Source organism: Castor canadensis, chromosome 7 (assembly GCF_047511655.1).
Source record: "Castor canadensis chromosome 7, mCasCan1.hap1v2, whole genome shotgun sequence".
NCBI classification, from domain to species: domain Eukaryota; kingdom Metazoa; phylum Chordata; class Mammalia; order Rodentia; family Castoridae; genus Castor; species Castor canadensis.
The window spans coordinates 62,201,775-62,223,655 of record NC_133392.1 but is presented as its reverse complement, the minus strand read 5'-3'; the positions used below and the strand labels follow the sequence as shown (position 1 = coordinate 62,223,655).

General features: G+C 49.7%; 2 protein-coding genes across 3 annotated transcripts in view; one reads left to right on the top strand and one right to left on the bottom strand.

Moving 5' to 3' along the window:
- Spock2 (SPARC (osteonectin), cwcv and kazal like domains proteoglycan 2) overlaps window positions 1-4,368 on the top strand; it is a 50,760-nt gene extending 46,392 nt beyond the window's left edge. The window contains exon 11 of the mRNA XM_074079086.1: window positions 4,237-4,368. Within this exon, the coding sequence (XP_073935187.1) occupies window positions 4,237-4,239 (3 nt within the window). The 3' untranslated portion in view covers window positions 4,240-4,368. The remainder of the gene's footprint in view (window positions 1-4,236) is intronic.
- Window positions 4,369-13,194: 8,826 nt separating this feature from the next.
- Chst3 (carbohydrate sulfotransferase 3) overlaps window positions 13,195-21,881 on the bottom strand; it is a 37,507-nt gene continuing 28,820 nt past the window's right edge. For both annotated transcript variants that reach the window (XM_020161743.2, XM_074079083.1), the window contains exon 3: window positions 13,195-20,780. In XM_020161743.2, coding sequence (XP_020017332.1) covers window positions 19,502-20,780 — 1,279 coding nt within the window. In that variant the 3' untranslated portion in view covers window positions 13,195-19,501. The remainder of the gene's footprint in view (window positions 20,781-21,881) is intronic.

Below are 21,881 nucleotides of genomic sequence, written 5' to 3'. Positions count from 1 at the left end.
GATAGAACGACTGCCTAACAAGCAAAAGGCCCTGAGTTTCAACCCGAGTCCCATCAGAGACAGAGATAGAGACAGACAGAGAGAATAAGAACCCCCAGGTTATGGGCCAGTGGATCCTGAACCGTGGCTGAAAGGCAACTCAGGGAGATGCCAGGATGATGTCCCCACTGTGGGTTGCTCTAGGTGCTGGACCCCGTGCCCACAACCCCATGCTGCCCTCTCCTGTGGCACACAGACTGGAAGGGCCCAAGCCTCTGTCTGCTGAGGTTTCTCTCAGGCCAGCATTGTGCCTTCCAGTCATGCACTTGAAGAGCCTGTCACATGCTGAGTGTGGAGTACATGCAGCTGTGTGACCCTACATGGGGTCACTGAGCCCTCAGGCCCCTCACTGGACTCAGGGGAAGCCAGGGCTGGGAGATTTTGAAGGACTTGCTTAAGGTCACCAAATTCCTTTTGAAGATCTCATCCACACTCATGGCCATCCTCCCCCTACCAGGAGCTCTGAGCACTGGCAGGGAGGGGGCTGTGAATGGACAGACCCGGGCAGAGGGAGTAGAAGCTGGATGTTGGAGTCATGGATGTGTCCTGGTTGATGCAGGAGACCATTCACCAGCCATGTGGCCTTGGGTGCAGCACAAACCTGCCTTCATCTGAGGAGTCCAAGCCAGCCTGGGCAAAGACAGACCCCATCTAAAATAATAATTAAAGGAATTCTTAAAAAATAAAACTTTTAGAAAAAGAAACATAAAGCAGAAAAGCATGAGAACCTATGGATAAGTCAGAGTTCTCAAACTTGATTGCAAAAACCAATAAAGGAATTAAACTGTTTTAATTAAACTTTTTTTTTTTTGAACCAGGCATAGTGGCATACTTGTAATCCAGGAGGGGGATTCTGGAGCCTGAGGCAGGAGGATATCGAGTTTGAGGCCAGATTGGGTTACCTAGCCAGACCCAGCCCAGGCTGGCCTTGAACTCCTGGGTTCAAGTGATCCTCCTGCCTCAGCCTCTCAAGTGTCTGGGACTCCAGGATCATGTCTCTGTGCTTGCCTATCTAGAAATTTTACAGTGTTATGTTTTACATTAACGTCTCATGCTCTCCCACTTGAGCCACACCGCCAACCCTGAGGTTCATAACTTCATGTTGATATTGTCTATCTCCATTGGGGGTGTTGGAATTGATAACCCTCCAGTGCCAAAAACAGACACACAAGAGACAGAAAATCTTAACAAGGCAATTTTTCTTGATCAAGAGGATGCAAACGTGTGCTCACTCCCACTAAGCAACACGCAAGCACAAAATGGCTGGCAGTGGCTCCTCCTTATATCCCTGACGCAGTTGTACCTGCCCCTCACCTGGGATTTGTCCAGGTCAGAGGTTCACAGTCTTTCCCGATTGGCTGAAACACTTGGGGATGGGTTAGGATGTGCAGTTTGGCGGGCAATGGAGTTGTACAGGAATCCGGAAGAAGAAGCAAGGACCCTTTAAACATGCAAGTCACCTAAGATGGCAACCTGAACAATTTTTAAGTAATCTAAGAGGGTAGCAAATACTGTGATAGAAAAGATCATTTTTCTTACAGGGGTGAGTGCCTTGGAGTTAAACAGCTGTGTTCCATAAGAGTTTAATCCAAGTTGTATGTGCTGACACATGCCTATAATCCCAGCACTCGAGAGGCTGAGGCAGGAGGATGGAGAGTTTGAGGCTGGCCTGGCTGTGTAGTGAGACCCTGTCTCAAAAAAACAAAAACAAAACCTATTCTGTTAGGTTCATTTTTCACCTCAAAGATATAACTTAGTTTTTTACATTTACTGTTTTTCTTCCAATTTCTTCCTACTAAGGCTTCACAATTGTTTCCTTTTCTTATTTTTTAAAAAAATTGATCCATCCAGTGATCTCTAGGGAGCATAAATATATCTTTTTTAAAATTTATTTTTATTATTTTGTAGGTTTTTTTTTTTTTTTTTGAGGCAGGGTCTTGCCATGTAGCTCAGGCTGGCTTTGAACTCTCGATCCTTCTGCCTCTGCCTCCTGAGTGCTGGAGTTACAGGTGTGTGACACCATGATGCCTGGCTAACATACTTCTTTAAAAGTTTTTTGGTTTTTTGCCCAGATTCATCTGCAATCATATTGAATTTGTCAAGCTTCTTAGCATCACACTTCATTTGATTTGAATGTTATTGTCTAAACCAGTTTAAAGTAGGAGGTTGGCTCTGTTGTGTTTCTTGCTCTTTTCGCTGCCCCTGTGCCCAAAGCACAGTTTCTCACAAGCTTTGCTGGTGCTGTGGTCTGCATGTTTGTTTAAATGTAATCCCTACCGTGATAGTATTGAGAGGTGGAGTTTTGGGAAGATGGTTAGGTTGGGAGGGCAAAGCCTTGGTTGGGACCAGTGCCAAAGAGGCCCCAGATTGCTTGTCTGTCCCTTCTAACCACGTGGGAACACAGCTAGGCTATGAGGAACACGCATCACCAGACACTGAGTCAGCCAGCATCTTCATCTTGGATTTCTCAGCCTCCAGAACCAAGAGCAATAGATGTTTGTCGTTTCTGATACAGTTTACAGTATTTGTTACAGCAGCCAGAACTGACTGAACCGCCTTCTGACCGAGTCCCAGTGGGCCAGGCCTTCAGTCCCTCACAGTCTTGGGCTTTCTGTCCATTTCTGCACCACAAAAAAAATGTTTGCCATGTCACTGAATGTGACTGTGCCTTTTCTTTTTTTTCCTGAGGGGAGGGAATTTTTAGTTTTCTTTTTAATACTTTGCCCATTATTGCTGTTTCTTAGATCAAGGGGCTCTCAAAGCAAGGATGTAAAACTAAGGTGACCAGAAGTACCGCCTCCTGCCTGTTCCTGCATTTACATTCCTGAAACTGGGGTTCAAAGAGGCAAAGAGCTCCCTCATGAAATGGCACCCACACAGTGAAACTACTGACATCCTGATTCTTTTCCTCCCACCCTGACAAGGGGAATCCTGCTCCAATTACTCCCTGGGGAGACTGTGAACAAAGACGAGTACTAAGAAAACAGAGATGGAACCCGTGTGGAGTGGGACTGGGAGATTCTGGGGCAGTGGTGTGTTGGAGAGTAGGCAGGAAGGCATGTGAGTTGACATACACGTGTACCATACGTGCACACGTGCACACAGCCTCCCATTTCTGGCTGGTTTAACATCAGACCCAAGGAGGAGAGTAAGTCAGTAGTCACCCCTTCCAGATTCACGTCTGGTGTGATGCCCACAGAGCCCACTGGGGCCGGATCACCATCCCAATTGTCAGAGCTGAGAAAGGAAGAAGTGACTTCCTTCTAGACCAGATCTGCAGTAGGACCAGGCAAAGACTCACCTCATTGCTGTCTGTCCCAAAGCAAGCATTGCATCCCACTGGGATAGAGGGAGTCTACCAAAGTGACAGGGAGAGGAATTTTAATCCCTCAGGCGTTTTCAACATCCATCTTAAAGATTTTAAATGGCTTCTGACTTATTGGGTGAAGACGACTGCTAAAGTGGTTGTATGATGTCTGGTCCCTTCCTCTGGGGAGCTGGCAAGAACAGCAGTCCATTCTCATCATCAATAGGGCTCCAAAGATTTTATAGACCTTCCATCTCAGAGAAGTCATTATTGCCTTGAATACACAGCCCACGCCCATCAGGCAGGTCAGGATTCACGTTATTCTGTCTTTGGGCTGTATGGGACTTTGAGAAAGTGTGCCCTGCCAATTCATATTGAAATCCTGACTCCCAGGACCTCAGAATGTGATCTTTTGGAAACTTCCGGATGTAATTAGTTAAGATGAGGTCATCCTGGTGCTGTTATGAGAAGGGAAAGTTTAGGGCAGGCACACAAGGGAGAAGCCCTTGGAGGTGGATGCAGAGATGAGGGGATGCACAGAAGCCAAGGTGCCCCTATGATGCCAGCAAACCACCGGGAGTGAATCTGTAGCAAATTCCCACCAACACCTGGCTCTTAGACATCCAGCCCCCAAAACTGAGAGAATCAATTTCTTGTGATATTGGTCATGGTGACCCTTGAAAACCAATACAACTTCCTGGTCTCAGTTTTCTTGCCTGAAAAATGGACATAACAATAGTGTCTTGGCAGAGATAGCTTGTTTCCTCCCATTTCCCTGCCCCCTGAAATTGGACAGGCACCACCTGACTAGCACTGTAGGCTGAAATGACTTGGGTCACTTCTGGCGCAAAGCACAAGATCCTCCAGATGTCTTTCCTGTGTCTCTGCAGTAAGGCAGCCTCCGGTTCAATTGGCCAAGCCGACAAGTCACAAGCGTGAAGCTTCCCAAGTCCCTGGCTCACTGCATGGAGGAATGTTACCTTGAAGAGTCCCGTGGACCTGCAGCTGACTTTACGTGTGTGAGAAATAAACCTTTACTGTGGCAAACCCTCAGGTTTTAGGAGTTATTTGTTACGAAGCACAGGCTGCTCCATGCTGACTAATACACACCTCTATGATTACTTTTAGGATTAAATAGGTCAGCATGGCCGGATGCAGGTGGCTCATGCCTGTAATCTTAGCTACTCAGGAGGCAGAGATCAGGAGGATCATGGTTTGAAGCCAACCCCAGCAAATAGTTCTCAAGATGAGCTCTCAAAGTTACCCAACACAAAAAAGGACTTGGCAGAGTGGCTCAAGTGGTAGAGCACCTGCCTAGCAAGCATGAGGCCCTGAGTTCAAACCCCAGTACTGCACTAAATAAGTACGTCAATATGCGTGAAACAACTAAAGCAGTGCCTGGTTTTAGTAAGATTCAATAAATGTTTGCTATTCGACGTGATTTTGCAGTTGAAGAGCAGAATGCTGGAACTCTCTGAGCCTCTGCTTCTTTATTTTCAGAACAGGATCACTAACTGGGCATGGTGGCACGTGCTGGTGATCAGAGCATTTAGCAGACTGAGGCAGGAAGAGTGAGAGTCTGAGGCCAGCCTGGGCTACCCTGTCCCAAAAAAAAAAAAAAAAAAGTCACCAACAACCCATGGTGGAGTTGAAATAAGACAGCGACTGTAAGTGGGCTGGGAGGTACAATGTGCTTGTTCTCCCCTCCTCCTCCTCATCCTGGCTGCACGGTCATTGCGCTTGCCTGCCTGGCTGTCTTGGAGGGTTCTCTGAGCAGGACTTGGCAGCATCCACTGACTGTCCCTCCGGAGTGAATGGAGTGGGCCGTGTTTGGTGAAGTCATTGTTCAAAGCATCTGCTCTTTGTTTTGCCAGTCTTCCCACAATGGGCTGGAGGCTTATAGCTCCCCACTGCCAGGCCCCGAGGGAGCAGGACCCACACTCTGCCTGGTCGTTGTTGGGATTTATGCTCCTGACATCAAGGTCAGCCTTTTCACAGCTGGCCTGCCTGGACAAAGGACTTGAAGGGCCTGGGCTTTTCCACAAATTAAGGCGAGCAGCTTTCTTTGTGCTTCATTACAAGGAAGGCAAGACATGGGGACCTCCGGGCCATGTGCAAGGAGACAGAATTTTCCTCTGGAAATCAAGGGAAGAGGAGATCCACTCTGGAGAACATCAGAGCATCAAGATGCCAACAAACGTGCAAACCCATAGCTAAGCGCCATGACCAAAGGCTCACTCCCCAAAGCTCAGGCAGAACCAAAGCAAAGCAGGTCATATAGGGACAGCAGAATTGTGCAAAGCTTCTATAGACAGACCAAGGGGGAGAGCCATCAAGATCTCCCCTGATGTGCAAGGTTGAGAACAGCAGGCTTTAGTGAGCACTTATTTCGTAACTGGACATTTGTGCTCAATTTTGTAATGTGCTCTCCTAGCAGGTGTCACCTCAACCTTAATCCGGCTTTGACAGCATTAGCTATGGTTCTCCAGGGATCTGGGTGCTTTTAAGCAAACCCACAGCCCACTCCAGACCAACAGAATCAGTTGATGATTCTCAAAGTTGAATGGGACCAGCAGCGTCAACCAGCGAACACTATGTAGTATGGATGCCTGTGTCCTGCCCTGACCAGCTGGATCAGAAACTTCTGTGAGACTGAGGCGGAGGGAGGGCAGCAATTTATGTTTAAATAAATGCAGGTGGAAAGCAGGAGAGCCAGTGGGAGATTTTAAGATACACCCAGAGTGGAAAACCACTGGGGAAGTTTAGGGAGGCTTGGTAGTGAAGGTTTATAGAGCATGGAGTTTGGTGTCTGATCTCTTTCCATGGGAGGCCCAGCGTCCAGACTGAGTGGTCTAGTCTCCACTACCTTAGGGAAAGGGGACAATGATCTCATTCTGCGGACAGTTTTTACATACATAAGTGAGAACAGGCAAAAACTCTGGTTGTGCGATCATTCCCATCCACCTGTTCTCCTCCCATCCTAATTATACCTGCGCAGGCAAAGATCCAGCTTGCAGTTCTCAGCTGCACCTTTAGTTACGTTTATGACACATTCACGCTTTGCAAACAGAAAAACCCTTTTTGTGGGTTTTGGCACCTTCTTCCCAATTCTGGAAGAACAATGTCTCTTTTCAAGGACTACAATAAGCCCGGGAAGTGGGTGGAGTGGGAATCTCTAGGAATCGCAGCTTCCTCTTCATTCACTCCTTTCTGTGGTTTGCAATCTAATGTTCCCCTCCGCCCTTCTGGGGCTCCAGCCAGCAACAGCTTCTCTGCTTTGTCTTGGGTCACCAGAAATTAATGCATGCCTTGGTGTTTCCAAACAACAGGCCATGACATCTCTCCAGGTCTGACCAGCGGGAAGATGGAGGACAGCCGATACTCCATACAAATGTGTGCTTGCCTGTGTGTGTGTGTGTCCTCCCACATCTAGAAGAATCTGTGACCCATACAGGCCCATTCTTGCCTAGTGAAGGCCTCAGGGGAGGGTAGAAACCAAAAGTAGAGTCTGCCACTGGCATCAGTGGATGTCTCTCCAGGCCATCCACCTTTTGAACACGCCAGTTTCACCTTGGCCATGGTCCTCCCTGGGTTATGAGCTACACTAACCTTTCCTGCCCGCTCTTTCGCTCTCAGAGTTTCTGCTGGCAGCTCCATGGGCTTTCTCCTTGGCTTCTTCCAAGTCTGCTGGGCTAAAGGAGATGTCTTAGATTTATTAAAATCAGACCCATATTGGAGCCAGATGTTCCCCAGAAAATGAGGTGGTCAGGACTGAAATGAAGAAACAAAGTGGGAAAACAGGGAGGCCCCAGCCACCAGCAACAGGCTGTCCTTAGACCTTACTGAAAAATGCCCTTTCTGTCCTCATTTTGTTCTTGGTACAGGCTCTGCTCCGTCTCTCCTCCCAAATCAAACATTTGGTTATGCATTTTTGTAAACTTCTGTGTCTCATTCTGGGGCCAGCAGACCTGTGTTTGCTGGGCTGTTTCTCCAGACCTTCTCAACAGAAAGGGGTGAGGAAGACTGGACACCAGGGTCCTGGCAAGTGTGGGCTAAAGCCTCATGGGAAGTTGGAGGGTGAACACCAACTTTGCAGAGGAGAGCTGGCAGGAAGGCTTTCTGAGAGGCTGGGTGGGCAGAGGAGGTGGGAAAGATCCAGGCTTTTCTCCTTTCTAATTGCAAAAGTTATAATCATAACAATAGTTAGAGTAGTAACAGTGAAGATCAGTTACGGTGTGAGGCATTGTGTCAGAACAGTGTCAGCACACTCGAGCCTCCCCTCACCTGAGTCCGGTTCTCAGGCTCTATTAATACTTTGTACCTGAAGACAAGCTCAGGCAAGTCTCTGCCAGTTAAGATGGAGTTGGGGGACTGGAGATGTGACCCAGACAGCAGAGCGCCCACTTTGCAAACTCAAAGTTCTGAGTTTAAATCCCAGTTCCACCATGAAAAAAAAAGAAAAAAACGATGGAGTTGGGTCTTGAACTTAGGCAGCCTGGCTTTGGAAGCTACACTCTTAACTGCTATGTAATGGACAAGGGATACATGTTTGTCAAAGAAATTATTTGTTTGTCTTTATGGTGCTGACAATCAAACCCAGGGCCTCATGCATGCTAGTAAGATCTCTGTAACTGAGTCACACCCCCAACCCCTGCTAAAGAAATTGTTAAAAACTCAGATAAAGAAAGGGGAAACCACAAAATACACACAATTTACTGTCAACAGTTTGGAATATCTTTCCAATTGTGTCTATGCAGATATATTCACATTATATGTACTATTTTAAAAGTTTTTTTGCAGCAGCAGGGATGGAACCCAGGTCCTTACAGTCTACCACTGAGCTACATCCTTAAGGTTTAGATAACAAAATGTAAAAATGGAGTCGTATGGTATTTGTTGTCTTATAGCCTACTTTTGTCATCTAATATATCCTTTAACCATCATAAAAAAGTCTTCTGCATAGTCATTTTAATGGCTGCGGAAAATCTATCATATGAATAAACCATAATTTACTTAACCAACCTCCTATTATTTAAGAGAAGCTTTCTAGTTTTTCGTTATTATAAACAACATTAGTGGGTATTTTGTTCGTTTGGTTTGGTTTTTGAGACAGGGTCTTGCTGGCCTTGAACTTGAGCTACTCCTGCCCTCATCTTCCCGAGTTCCCACTATCCCTGGGTGAGATTTAGTGTTCAACGTCACCATATCTTAGCATTCAGCCACGGTCACTCCCAGTACCTTGAGTTGTTGGAGGGGCATAGAACGCTTGAAGGTGTGGGATGCTTATTACCAAACTGCCCTCCGAGAGCTTTCCATCAGATGAATGTGTGTTTCTCCAGTGTCACCAGCACTGGATTTATTTATTTAGCTAATTTAAGAGGCCATTGTCATTTGTCTTCAATCTCTGCTGAGTTTTAGCTGTATCCCATGTTTATTCCGGGCTTGCATCTAGAGAGAGCAGGAGACATCGTGACTAGCAGCTCTTTATGTGACATTTCTCTACTTTTCTCTCTGCACTGCTTGCATCAAAATCCAAGTTCTAAAGAGAGCTTCCTGGGACCACTGCCTCTCCCTTGGTCAGAGCAGCTGTTCACAAGACAGACACATCCACAAGGTATGGCCAAGAACCCAGACAACTGGGACAATGAACAAGCGTCTTTATTTGTCCCATCACCAAGGAGAGGGACAAGGGTGTTCCAAGTACTGAGTATGTGCATGTCCCCACCATGGTGTAGCACTGTGCTTCTGAGAGCAAGCTCAGGAGTCAGAAAGACCTGGGTTTGCAGCCTGGCCCCATCCTGACTGAAGCTCCCCAAGTTTTAATCCCCTGGTCAGTGAAGTGGCTGATAGTCTATCACTCCCTTCAGGAGGCTGGGAGGACGCCAAATGAGGTCACCCTACGAGGCATTCGCCACATTGGTATTGGTATTGGTCAGGTACAAGTAACTGCAGGTTTTGAGAGACATATTTTGAGTAAGAAGCAATATCAGTACACAACTGATCTTGTCACTTCTGGGAGCAAACCATGAGTCTTCCTCTCTCTTCCCACCTCTGACCAGGTGGGTAGTAGAGTAGCTAATATTTGTGGGCTCTTACCACAGGCTCAGCCATTTCCATGTGTCACTTTTACCTGATCCTTACGATGATCCTAGGGGCTAGACACCATCTTCACCCCCATTTTGCAGATGAAGAAACTGTGGCAAAGACAGGCTGAGCACTTTGCTTGAGGTTTCACAGGGAGGCAGAGCCAGGATCTAGGAGCAGGCAGATGGCTCCAGCTTCCACTCATGTCTACCATGCTACACCAATGCTGGCATCTGCAAAGATGGTGGCTATGCCGTGGGAAAAAAATGCCCATCCTCACTTCAGTTCTGCTTCTGTTTGCCCTCTAAGAGGTCACATGGCACCTCCTCAGCTGTGTCAGCAGCTCCACAGCCTCTGTGTTCAAGATAAAAGGCACTGTAGTGGCATTTCCTGGACCTCTAAGGGTGACCAATAAAGCTGCCTCAGACCAGGCACCAGTGGCTCATGCCTGTAATCCTAGCTACTCAGGAGATGGAGATCATGAGGATCACAGTTCAAAGCCAGCCTGGGCAAATAGTTCTCGAGACCCTATCTCGAAAAACCCATCACAAAAAAGGGCTGGTGGAGTGGCTCAAGGTGAAGGCCCTGAGTTCAAGCCCCAGTACTGAAGAAAAAAAGAAAACAGCTGTCTGGGTGAGCTGTTGCTGCAGCTATGGACTGAGTGACTGCAGTGTTAAGGATAGGACAGAGCCTGTGAGTGGCCCTTGACCCAGCAAGGCCCATCTCACTTCAAACCAGACAGTCAGACAGTCATGTATAGGGGTGGACTGACAGAAATACGGGTCTAAGAGGGAGTTTTATTGTTCCTGATTGGGAATCGGTTTGTACAGACAATTATAAATTAAACTTCGTTGACATGATGAATTTTCTTTAGTAGCAAGTGCCTTGGGCAATCTGACCTTCAAGGTCTGTCACCACTCAGACTGGGAACTTTGGGAGTCAGGGACTGGGTCCTTCCTCCCTGGGCCACGACAGTCAGCATTTGTGGGATGGAGTTGTGTCTGCTGCTTTCTATCTTGGTGCCAGGAGAGTGACAGCTTCCTTAAAGGGTGATGAAAATGGTCTGGAAGCAGACAGTAGTGATAATTGTACATTATGAATGTATTAAACATCACCAAGAATAAATTTCGTGTCCTGTGTGTTTTTAAAAAATATGAAAGTGCTTCTTTCAAGTACTTCTGGCCCTTTGTCGCCACTCATTTATTCATTTTTTCATTCACTCATTCACTCACCTACTGCTGTGGGTGCTTAGGCACAGTGGAAAACAAGGTGGACGCTGTGTCAGAGTCTGAGGCTTCATCGCTGGTGAAAGACCAAGACATTGGCCTCTCAAGTGAGACGTCAGGTACTCTACCCTGTAATGGCTCTTTGGATCCCTGCCTCTGTGGGCAAGTCCTGACCATGTCTTCTCAACTGTTCCTGCTCCCCAGCCAAGCGGGACATGCGTCAGGAGGCCATGAGCTCCAGGCCAAGTGTGAAAGTGCCTCCCTTTGGACCAGCCCAGCCCTCAAGGGCCAGGGCAGGCAGAGAAGCACCGCCAAGGGGCAGTGATTTCAATGGGCTTATTTAGCCAGGCATCTTCCTGATTCGCAAGGTCTCTTTCTCCACTCAGAGACAGAAGGCGCAAGGCATTTTTTCCTGGAAGGGAAATTGCTGAACCAAGTCAACACCATTCAAGAGAAAAGTATATTTTTAAAAATGTGGTATTAATGAGTACTTCCAAAAGGAAAGACAAAACCAGCCCCTCTTCATTTATCCAAGCTCGGGGGGGGGGCGCACCTGTTGCATCTCAGGCTTGGGCTGCAGCCTTGGCTCTGCTCTTCTGTATTTGTCCTGAAGGAGGCAGCCTGGCTGCCGGGGCAAATGCCTAGGGACTCTCCGGTATTTCTTCCTGCTCTAGTACAAATTTGACTTGGATCTCTATTGCAGACTCTAATTTGTTTTCAGATTCACTTAATTTTTAAATCTTAAATATTTAAATTAAAAGGTTTAAATCTTAATATTTAATTTTATTTCATTTGTTCATTTAATGATGAACTGAGTCCAAAAAGAGGGTGAGCATGGGCTGAAGAGTCCTGACCATCTTCAAGTAAATAGTGACCACTGTCTTTTCCAGGCTACCATGACCCGGACACGCAACACGCGTTGCCTTGCCTTGCTTGTTGATCTTAGCCCCATCCTACACATGAGCAAAGAGACCTAAAGACATGTGTTTATGGTATTTGAGAGCAGGGGGCTTTTGGGAAGCAATTCATAGATTAGTGGATCATCAAGTGGTAGCTTTATTACAAAAGCAAGCTGTGTCTGGCACAATTTTTCTGTCTCTCCATTAGAGGTCCTCCACCAGGTATGACACAGCAGGAAGTCTTCCCTAGATGCTGAGCAGATGCTCTTAGACTTCCCAGTCTCCAGAAACATAAGCCAAATAAACCTCTATGGTTCATAAATCACCCGACCTCAAGTATTCAGTTATAGCAACAGAAAATGGACTAAGCCACTCACTGCTTGTTCTGATGCACACTCAGGTGTCAAGAGAAATCCAGTGGGAGTGGTGAGAGATGGCAACCAGGTGCTGAGTTTGGCAGAGAAGTGGACTCCAGATAAACCACCTTGTTCCTGACTTAAGCGTTGAGCCCAGGTAGGAGTTGTCAGGAAATCAGCTCACACCTTCGTGACTCCATCAGACTCTGAGCTGCTAGCCTATAGCAGTGGGGAGCTGTTACATAAATGGCGTGGCAGCTGTGGTTCTCTTGGCCTGTGGCTTTCTCACTTTGGACAGACAGAAATCCCAGAGATTTCTTGCTGGAAGTGAAACTCAGTACAAGTGCAGTGATAAATGGCAATGAGCAGGCAATGGGGAGACCAGAGGCTGGTGGGACCCCAACCTGCTCACAGCAGGAAGCCTGCCCCTCTAAGTAGCAGCCCATTGATCTGCCCAGGTCACCCCACATGCTGCCAACCCCTCTCCCATCCCTCATACCTTAATTCTCCCTGTGTTCTGTGTTCTGGAAGCTTCCATCTACCTGCATCTTTGCTCCAGGACCTGATGGCATTTTCCAGAATTCTAGAACGCTGTTCTTCCGAGACAGTACAGGTGGTGGTGGGGGCGGTTTACACTCCAGGAGCAATCTTCAGCCCAGCCATGTTCTGGGTTCCCTCACCTCAACCTCAGGTGAGGTAATTCCAAGGCTTGGGCTTCATATCCTTTCTGGAGGGCTCTGCTAGTTCCCCAAGGTGGTATCTGGCTTAACAGTGCACCCTTGGCTGACTGTCTCCCCACCACCACCTCCCCCTTTGCTGCTGTCTGCAGCTCCTAAATAAACCATTGGCTTCCAAGCACCGTCCCAGTGTCACTTCTGGTGTGACTCAAACCAGGATGCCCGATGTCCATGAGGAAGCAGAAATCTGTTTTTTTATATTAAACTTCTTAATTTTCCAGGGTTAGTTCTAATACCAACTGTTAAAATAAAAAAAAAAAAAAAGCATTCAGAGAGTGATTTGGTCTGTGGCCAGGGATGTGCAGGGCTTGGCCTGACCCCAAGAGTTCCCTAAATTCTTGGGTACCATGAATTGGGTGAAGTCATAGGTGCATAAAGGCTCTAGTTGTGGCTGTCCTCTTGGTGTTCTTTTCAGCAACTTGGCTATCTTTCCTGCTTTGGCATGAGAACACATACCCATGCACTCCCTCTCCTTCCCTCCCTCCCTCCCTTTTTCTCTCCCTCCCTCCTTCCCTTCCTCATTTCTTCCATCCTCCCACATCCTGACTCTCTTGGGCAGGCCTCTCCTGCTGAGCCTTTACTACCTACCTTCCTTCTTCCAATAAACCACACAGCAACATCCAGCAAAGAGTTTATTAGTGAGTAGAACATTACACCTCCAGGGAACCTATTTACTGTTGGCGACCTCTGTCCAGCTATTACAGAAAAGGTTCTTTTAGAAACATCTCCCTGGGTGTTTATGCCCATGTAGTTCAGAGTTCCCACTCTCTAGGGTCACCACAGGTGTGAGTTGAGTTGACAAGCCAAGGACCAAGGATTTCTGGCACCAGGAGGTTTTATGGCAGCAGTATGAACGGGACCATGAACTCCAACCTTCTGTGGCCCAAGACGGCTGAAATCCCAGCCTCCTCTTGCCTCCTGGCTTGCAGCTCTGTGAGAATGGTATGAAGGTGGGTGGGGCCTTAACCCTGACCCTGAGCTTTTTTTCCAGTCTTCTTGTCTTCTTCTTAGGACTCTCAGTCCTAAGTGCTTCTGTCTGCAGGCTTCTGGTGGCAAACTGTTCTGTGGAATGAGCAATTCCACAGTCTTGAAAATATTTTCATTTGGAAAAAAAATCATGATACAAAGATGCCACCCATAAAAATGGTTCTTTCTGTGAAGGAATCTTTAATGTGAGTCAAAGGGAAGCAAGTCTTTTCAGAGCCTCTACTAAGCTTATGTTCTTGATGTCTTCCCAAGAGCAGCTGTGACCACAGCTCCTCCATACATGGGCTGCTCTGTGGCCATCTCCAGAATGGGCCAGTGCTCTCTGCACAGGTCCCAGGGCCTTTCTGATCGAGCAGCTTTTTCTATGGGTTCAGGTGACTGTCACTGTCTCAGGCTCCTGAGGTGTGCTTGGCTCCTTCTAGGACTTAGTAAGTTAGGATGTAGGGAAGGAAGAGTCAGGAGCCCTGAGGGGTGTAGGCAGAGAAGAAAGGAAGTGAAAAGGGGGCTTCCAGTATGAGGGGTAAGGTGGCTGAGGGGTGTGGGTAGGAGTCCAGGCCTCTATGCTCTATGAGTAGGCCAATTGATTTTTCCAGGGGGTCATTTGTGGCAGGAAACACAGACCCTGAGGTTAAGCTGACTATATCCAGTCCCCAGAGCAGGGGAGACAGCGACAGTCCCTGACTGGGATGGGAGGTGTTACTGCGTAGCCGAAAATGTTTTGAGAGTTGGGAGGGAAATCGTTTCTGAGGCCTAGACTGGTGAGATAGAAGATTCACCACTGAGTTTTGGGCTGGGGCCCATCTTTCACATCAGGCCTCAATGTGCCATCACTCACTCTCTTCAGGAGCCACTGTCCCCAAGGCCCAGCTCTCCTCTGCCTCCCCACTGTTCTTGCTTTCCCAGAGCCCCCAGACCTACACAGCTCTTCCAGCTGTCTTCCTGGGTCCCCAAATGAACTCTTCCTTCCCCCCAGGAAAATGCCTATTCCTCCAGGCAGCTTTTAGGAGACAATAAGCTTGCTGTAGTTTAGAGCTGGTGTGTCTCCAAACGCCCATGTGTTAAAGGCTTGTTCCTGAGTGGTGCTATTGGGAGGTAGTGGAACCTTTAAGAGGTGGGGCCTAGTGGGAGGATTTTAGGTCATGGGAGTATGCCCCTGAAGGGCACTGTGGAGTTTGCTGGGCAGGTCTCTACCACTTGAGCCATGCCCCCAGCCCTCAGCTGAGTTTTGAGTCCCTGAAGGGCTTTCTGGGATAGTGGCGGTCAACCACTTATAGCATTCCAAAAAGAAAGTAGGGCTCAGATGGGAGAAGTGACTTGTCCAAGGTCACATGACCAGATAGTGACAGAGCTTGGACTTGTTCCTGCTCCATAATACCTAGGTGCTTATCTCTCAGACCTCATCCTTGCAGCTGGCTCTTCCAAGCATGTTCACCATCAGCTCTGCCATCCAGGACGGTAAAGAACATTTGCCAAGCCCCCCATGCCTACCCATAATCCCCTTGTGCCTGTCGCCCTCACAACCAGGCAGAGAAAGCCTCATGCTGGAAGTCACATCTTTCCTACTGCTGTAATGCTTTTTCATGTTAATTTTGTTGTTTATTTATTTAATTAGTTTTTTTGAGTCAGGGTCTCCTTATGTAGCCCGAGGCTACGTAAGTACTTCTGCCACTGCCTTGAGTTCTGGGGGTATGCACCACCATGCCCAGGTTTCCTGTTCGTTTTTATGACTCAATTGCTGCTGAGAACAAATGTGAAAGAACACACAGAATTTGCTTATGTTGTGTTTTCATTTTTAATTAAATAAGTCAAGTAAGCCGTCAGGTAATGGGTTCACATTCTATTCCGAAAAGCAGACCCTGAGTGCTGAGGCCACCAGCTCTCTGAAAGACAGCCCCGGCATTTCCAGGAGACAGAAGAGTGTCCGTGGCCATGGCAAGGACATTTGGGACAACAATGACAAAGGGACAGGAGCAAGGGGACCAGAGGCAGAGCGAATGTGCTATGCATATACTCCAAGTACACATGTATGTGCTGCAGCCACTTCTGCCATGAAGAGGGTGTCCTGTACCATGTGGCTATGAAACATGACACAGGGCCCCAGTATTGGCAAAAACAGTGCTTGTAGGATCCAGGAGGGCACAAGAGAGCCAGGCAAACTGGGTCTAGAATATACAGATGAGCTGGAGACTTCAGGGAGCATCCAGTTCTAGAGGAAGCAGTCTGCAAGGGTCACTTTGTTTCCCTACACGCAGCAGGTCTAATCACAAACTAGGCTGTGAGGATGGTGTCCTGTCTGTATCACCGGAAGCATGTAACAAATTCATTCCCCATGGTCATGGGTGTCAAAAGACACATGGCCGAAGGACTTTGAAGCTCTTAGGACATCGGAAATTGCCAATTCTGCTTCAGGCTTTTGAGGTAAAGAGTGGCTTCCACTATTTCAGCAACTGTGGGCAACCAAAAGATGTGGCTGCATTCATGAAACCCTGGCCTCCCCCTCCTGTCCAGCTGGATCCCATGCCAGCCAGGACCGTCACATACAAACCCATGGCCCTGATTTCAGCCATGTTCCTCCTTCTTCCAGTCTGTACTGATCAGGAAGGTCCATTTGGTTTCTGCAGGTCTGTTCCCCTCCCCCACCCTTTCTCTCCCTTTGAGACCTGCCTTCACTCTCTCTGCCTTTGGGATTCGATGGGAGTGGGAGGGAGCTTGCCTTGAGGACACAGCCACTCAGTCTTCTGCTCCTGTCCTTCAAGGTTCAGGGCCATAGCCAACTAGAAGAAGCTCCAGTGTAGGAGAAGGCTGAGAGAACTTTAGGGTTGGGAATAAACCAGTCCTGTCTCCTCCCACCACCCAGGCCAGGTTCCCCCCCGGGGCCAGGGATCCCATGACCTCTGCTGGGGCTCCTTCCAATGCTAGACAGACAGCAAAGATGACAAGGACACCATTGTTATGGGTTGCTTGGGGCCCTCTGATCTTTGGGGTTCTGTAAACAGCTGCCCCATTATACTAGCTGGGCCACCTTCTCCATCCCAGCTCCACACTGAGACTCCCAAATGCATGTCCACAGTGAGGAAAGCCAGTACTTACCCCTACACTGTCCCTCCTAAACCCAAGAGTTCCCATGGCATCCCTGAAACCCAGGGGGATACGTTTCAAGGCCACACCCACCCTCTGTCCTATCACAGACATCTTGGTAGATATGATACAGCAGAAAGGGCCCTCATGTCGTATCTTTGGATCAACAAGAGAGAAGCCAAAGAACTTCCTTAAACAGAATCCTGGGGCCATTGTGGGCTAATGCTGTTGGTTTTGTCCCCTTCTTCCTTTGGAACGGTCCTCCAGTTGTCTAGTGTGTGTGGAGGGTGAACAGTCCACAGTATTATTATTTGTCATTCTTGATTTGGGTACAGCTTTCAGTCCCTGCAAATAATACTTTCTCTTCTTTTCACAAAATAAATAAAGTCAACTTGCAGTATACGTTGTCCTGAGAAATCCAGAAGGCCCTTTCTTAGTCTTGTCCTTAGAGAGGTGAGAGATGGAGGCCATGGCTCCATGGGTAAAAAGGAAGAAAAGAAATCTGCTGTCCAACTAGGAGGGCCCCTTGGGAGCACCCCCAGAATGGTATAGAGGCATCTGCCCCAGCTCAGTCCCTCACTACCCCACACAGGGAACAGAGGAGGGAGCAGGGTAAGGACAAGGAAGGAGGCCAGCACTCCTGGACCTGCCAGAAACATCCTAGTCCCACTTGGCAGCTTTATGTCAAGTTTCTAGAGATGGGGGTCCCTTTGGATCCCCAGTAAGAGCCAGCTCCCTGTACAACTTGTTCTTGGGCTGCCAAAACTAGAATAGAGACCTGCTTGAATGACTGAAGTCCATGGTGCTAGGCACCCCACAGCTAAGCAGGCACGTCTGATGGCACCTGACACAGAGGTTGTCCAGGAAATCAGAAACAGAGTGGGGTGGCCCTCACCAATTGCTGCAGCTGTCTGCAAGCTCTGAGGACAGACTGGGTTTTGTTCCTGGGCTTGGGGTGAGAAGCATCCAGTCTGGGGACACCTGCTGCTTAGTCATGACCCTCCTCCCCCCACCCCGACATGTGTTAGAGCCTGCAAGGAATTTTTTAAGTCTTAGTCTCTTCTCTGGGAGGGATATGGGCCTCTACTTTATTCTGCTCTGAACACTCAACAAGAACGCTGATGGTTTCTGAGCGTTCACATAGTACAGCCTGTAGGACACTGGGGCCTCTGCATGGCCACCTGGGGTAAGGCCCCACTTCTGTCAATCTGCCAATTGCTGGTCTCACCAGCCTCGCCCAGGCCCTCAAGTCTGCTTTTCAGCAGTACTCCTGCAGACACAAACCCTAAAATAGCCACAAAACAAGAACAGCACCAAGCCATAAATAACAAATCCCAAATAAAACAGTCAGCCCATCCTGAGTTAAGCAATACTCTTCCCAGAACCCTAAAGGAGGAGTTCCGTTGAACACTAGTTGTAACCATGGCAACCCATTAGCTGACCTCTGTCCATCAGAAGGCAGGCTGCTGGGCAAAGGGCGTGTCTTAATATGCCTTATTTCCCCAGAGCACTCCAAACTTCTTGGCCCAGACCCACATAGGCCTGGCTGGAAATGGCAGGGTCTGTGGACCGTCTTTTGCCTGCAGGGATGGAAGCTGCTTCTGCCAGTCAGGTCCAAGGCAGTCTTCAAATATGGACATGCTCCCTGGGAGACCAGCAGAGCTGGACAGGTCTTTGGGCTGCAATCAGGGTTAGCCATGCCATCTCAAAACTTCCTGCCTGGGAGACATGAGATGTGGGCATGTCAGAAGAGGCACCACAAGAATCCCAGGCAGGCAGGGGCTTCTACTGGGCAGTTCTTAGTTACACTTCAGTTCCAGCTCTGGTCAGGGAACAGTCATTGTCTTTGAATGTGTTTCTTTCCCCTGCCTCTCCAAATAATCCTAAAAAATGTAATTAAAGGCACTTCTTTGGATGTATGATATAGAAAAACCCTGTGGGCATACCGTAATAGGGGAACTTGTCTGTACAGATGTGTGTGGCTTGTGATTGGTATTCTGCTGCTTTTCTGTCTCCAAATGTGGAATGTATGTATTTTTGTTGTTGCTTTGTGGTGTGGGGATGGAGCCCAGGGCCTCAAGCATTCTAGGCAAGAATTCTACCACTGAGTCACACCCCAGCCCTGCATGTCCTCATATACACGTGTCCTGTTCTGCACAGGGCTGATATTCATCAGTGACCAGCACATTATCACGTTTATTAAAACACCAGATCATTTTGTACTGGTTGGTAAACAGCCACTGTCACCCATCCACTGTGCTTCAAATGCCCCCTCCTCACCCTGGGCTGCCCTACTCCCTCCCCAAGGACATGCCCAGATTCCAGGCTTCTCTACAATCCAGGGAAAAAAAGGTTAATGCTAAAACCTGCAGAAGATCTGAGTGACTGTAGGGTCCTAGGCCCCTTCAGGTTGTTAAACACTTGGACTCTGGCCCACAGCGCCTCCAGGCATCAGTGTGTGTTTTATGTATGTCTTTGTGTCTTTGTGTGTGTGTGTGTGTGAGAGAGAGAAAGAGAGAGAGAGAGGCTTGCCAATAAGCCCGAGCCTGCCTGGACCTGCAGGCCTTCAAGGGGAGGGGTAGCTGTTCTGATGTCAGAGGAACCCCAGAGCCCGACTGTGCTGGGGAAGCTAGCTGGCTGGGACCTAGTGCTACAGCAAAGGGGTGCTGTTCACAGCACAGCTTCCCATTGCTCTCCGCCAGGGCTGCCTCTCAAGGTCAGCCCGGGTGTGCGGGAGGAAGGCAGGGCGGGCCTTTCACAAGGAGGGGTCCAGAGGGCCCCAAGCCCCCTACGTGACCCAGAAAGTGCCCCGCTCCTCCAGCAGGCTGACGGAGCGGTTGGTAAGGGAGTCGGCATCCCTGGCCAGCTTGTAGCCGAAGAGGCGCATGGCGGGCCCACAGGCGGCCTGAACCACCTGGGCCAGCTTGAAGGGCATGCTGAAGCGCCACTTCTCAAACTGCTCGGAGGAGTTCTTCTGCGTGGAGTAGATGCCGCTGCCGTCGCGGGCCGCCTGCGTGTTCTTCTGGATCCAGTCCTCCACCTGCGGGGTCAGCGGGATGCCGGCGAAGCGGTACATCTCGCGCGCCTTCTGCAGGGGCCTGCGCGCCACGTCCTCGTAGCGCACCAGCATGTAGCGGCCGCGCAGCCAGGCGGGCTGTCGCAGGCCCAGCTCTGCCGACAGGCGGATGCTCTCGCAGTTGCCCCGCAGCCGCTGCACCTCCTCCTCTCTCAGCCGGTCCTGGCCCTCGGCGAGCCACTTCTTCCAGGTCTCATACTTGCCGGCGAAGGCCACCATGCGGGAGGCCAGCACGGCCCGGGGATCGCGCACCAGCTGGATGACGCGCAGGTCCAGCCGCGGGTCCTCGGCCAGCGGCTGCAGGAACTCCAGCTGGCGGATGCGCACGGCCTTGAGCGCCATGTGCTCCTTGCGGCGACAGGCCTCGGCGGCCAGCGTGACGTTGAGGGGCCCGCAGCGGCGGTTCTTGCAGTGGTACTTCTCGAAGACCTTCTTGACGAAGGGCGTGCACACCGGGTCCTCGCACAGCGAGCGGCTGGAGCCGCGGCGGAACATGAACTGCGTCAGGTGGTCCTCGGGCAGCGGGCTGATGAAGTGCTCCAGCACGTACAGGTCGCACAGGAAGAGCTGCTTGAGCACGTCGCGGTACACCAGCGCAGAGCCCGCGGCGTTGGCGCCCCCCGGCTCGAAGGACACCGTGCGCTCGATGTGCCACAGCGGCTCGAAGAGGTAGAAGATGTTGCCCTGCTGGTTGAAGAACTCACCCACGAACGAGGAGCCCGTGCGGGTGGTGGCCATGAGCAGCACGTGGCGCCGGTGCCCCGAGGCAGCCAGCTGGGATGGGTGCTCCTCCTCCTCCCTGGTGGCCTCTGCGTCTGGATCCACGCCCAGCTGCAGGCTGAGGTTGTGCAGGCGGCTCCGCAGCTGGGAGAAGGCCGAATCCAGCTCGCTCAGGGACAGAAAGGACGCGTTGTCAGCCAGCAACAGGGCTGGGTCCGTGCTGTTGGCATCCGCTGGGGACTGGGGGATCTGCTTCAGCTTGTCGGAGACCCTGATGAGGACAAGGGGAGACCCGGGTTAGTGACTAACTTGGAGGGCAGTCTTTCAAGCTGATCTTAGTTGGGTCTTTCCAGAAGCAGATTGTGAGTGTAAAGTGGTTCATTTGCCAACTGATCATAGGAAGGAATGGGTAGGGAAGTGGATAGAGGAGGAAAAGCCATCCACAAAGCGGGTAAAACTACGGAACAGGTCACCCCCACGCACCCAGGAGGCTCAGTCCTACCAGGGAGCTCAGAGATGTTTGCTCCCTGGCACATCTGGCTTCCTAGTGTGCAGGCGGGAGAGCACTCTTGGGTGCAGAGGTGCAGGGGTTGCGGTAGGAAAGAACCGGATCAGTGCATGCTGGGGGGATGGTGTGTGTGTGCGCGGGGCTGTGGGTGTGTGGAGAAGAAGGGGACTGACAGCACTTGCTCCATAGTTCAGTCCTTAACTTACCTACCTTCACTGATGCTTTTCATGTCAGGCTTGTGCCTGGGAGAACAGCTCTAAGAAAACATTCTTCATGGACCAGGCCCACTGCAGTACACTGCTAACTCAAGAGATGGGGGGTTGGGGGGTCACCCCCAGAGTACCCTATCTGAGAGACACTCCCCTGCAGCTGAGCATATACAACCTGGGAAGATACACATGGCAGCCCCGCCCACCAGAGTATCCATACCATGACCTTGACCTTGTCTTGCATGGGCTCCCCATTACCCATGACATCTAGACTTGTAGAGGGGCTAATGTGAGCCATCATTCTTGCCAGGAAGTAAAGGAATAATGATAGGTAGTCACAGATAGCAAATACCAGACATCAACTCTGTGCCAGGCCCTGGGCTAAATGCTTTACATTTTCTCATTCAGTCTTTCCAGGTCCCATCATTGGTCACATTTTACAGAAGAGGAACCAAAGACCCAGAAAAGTGAAATATCTTGTCTAAGCTCTCACAGCTGGGAAGTGCCAGCATGGGGTGCTGGCCCAGACTGCCAGATGCCAGAGCCCAGGCCTCACCACTGTGCAGACATGCCGAGGGTAGCCTGGGACACAGGAAGGACCCGGTGCCCACCTGTTGAAGGGATGGATGCACTTGCTGGTCTATAGAGATCCCTA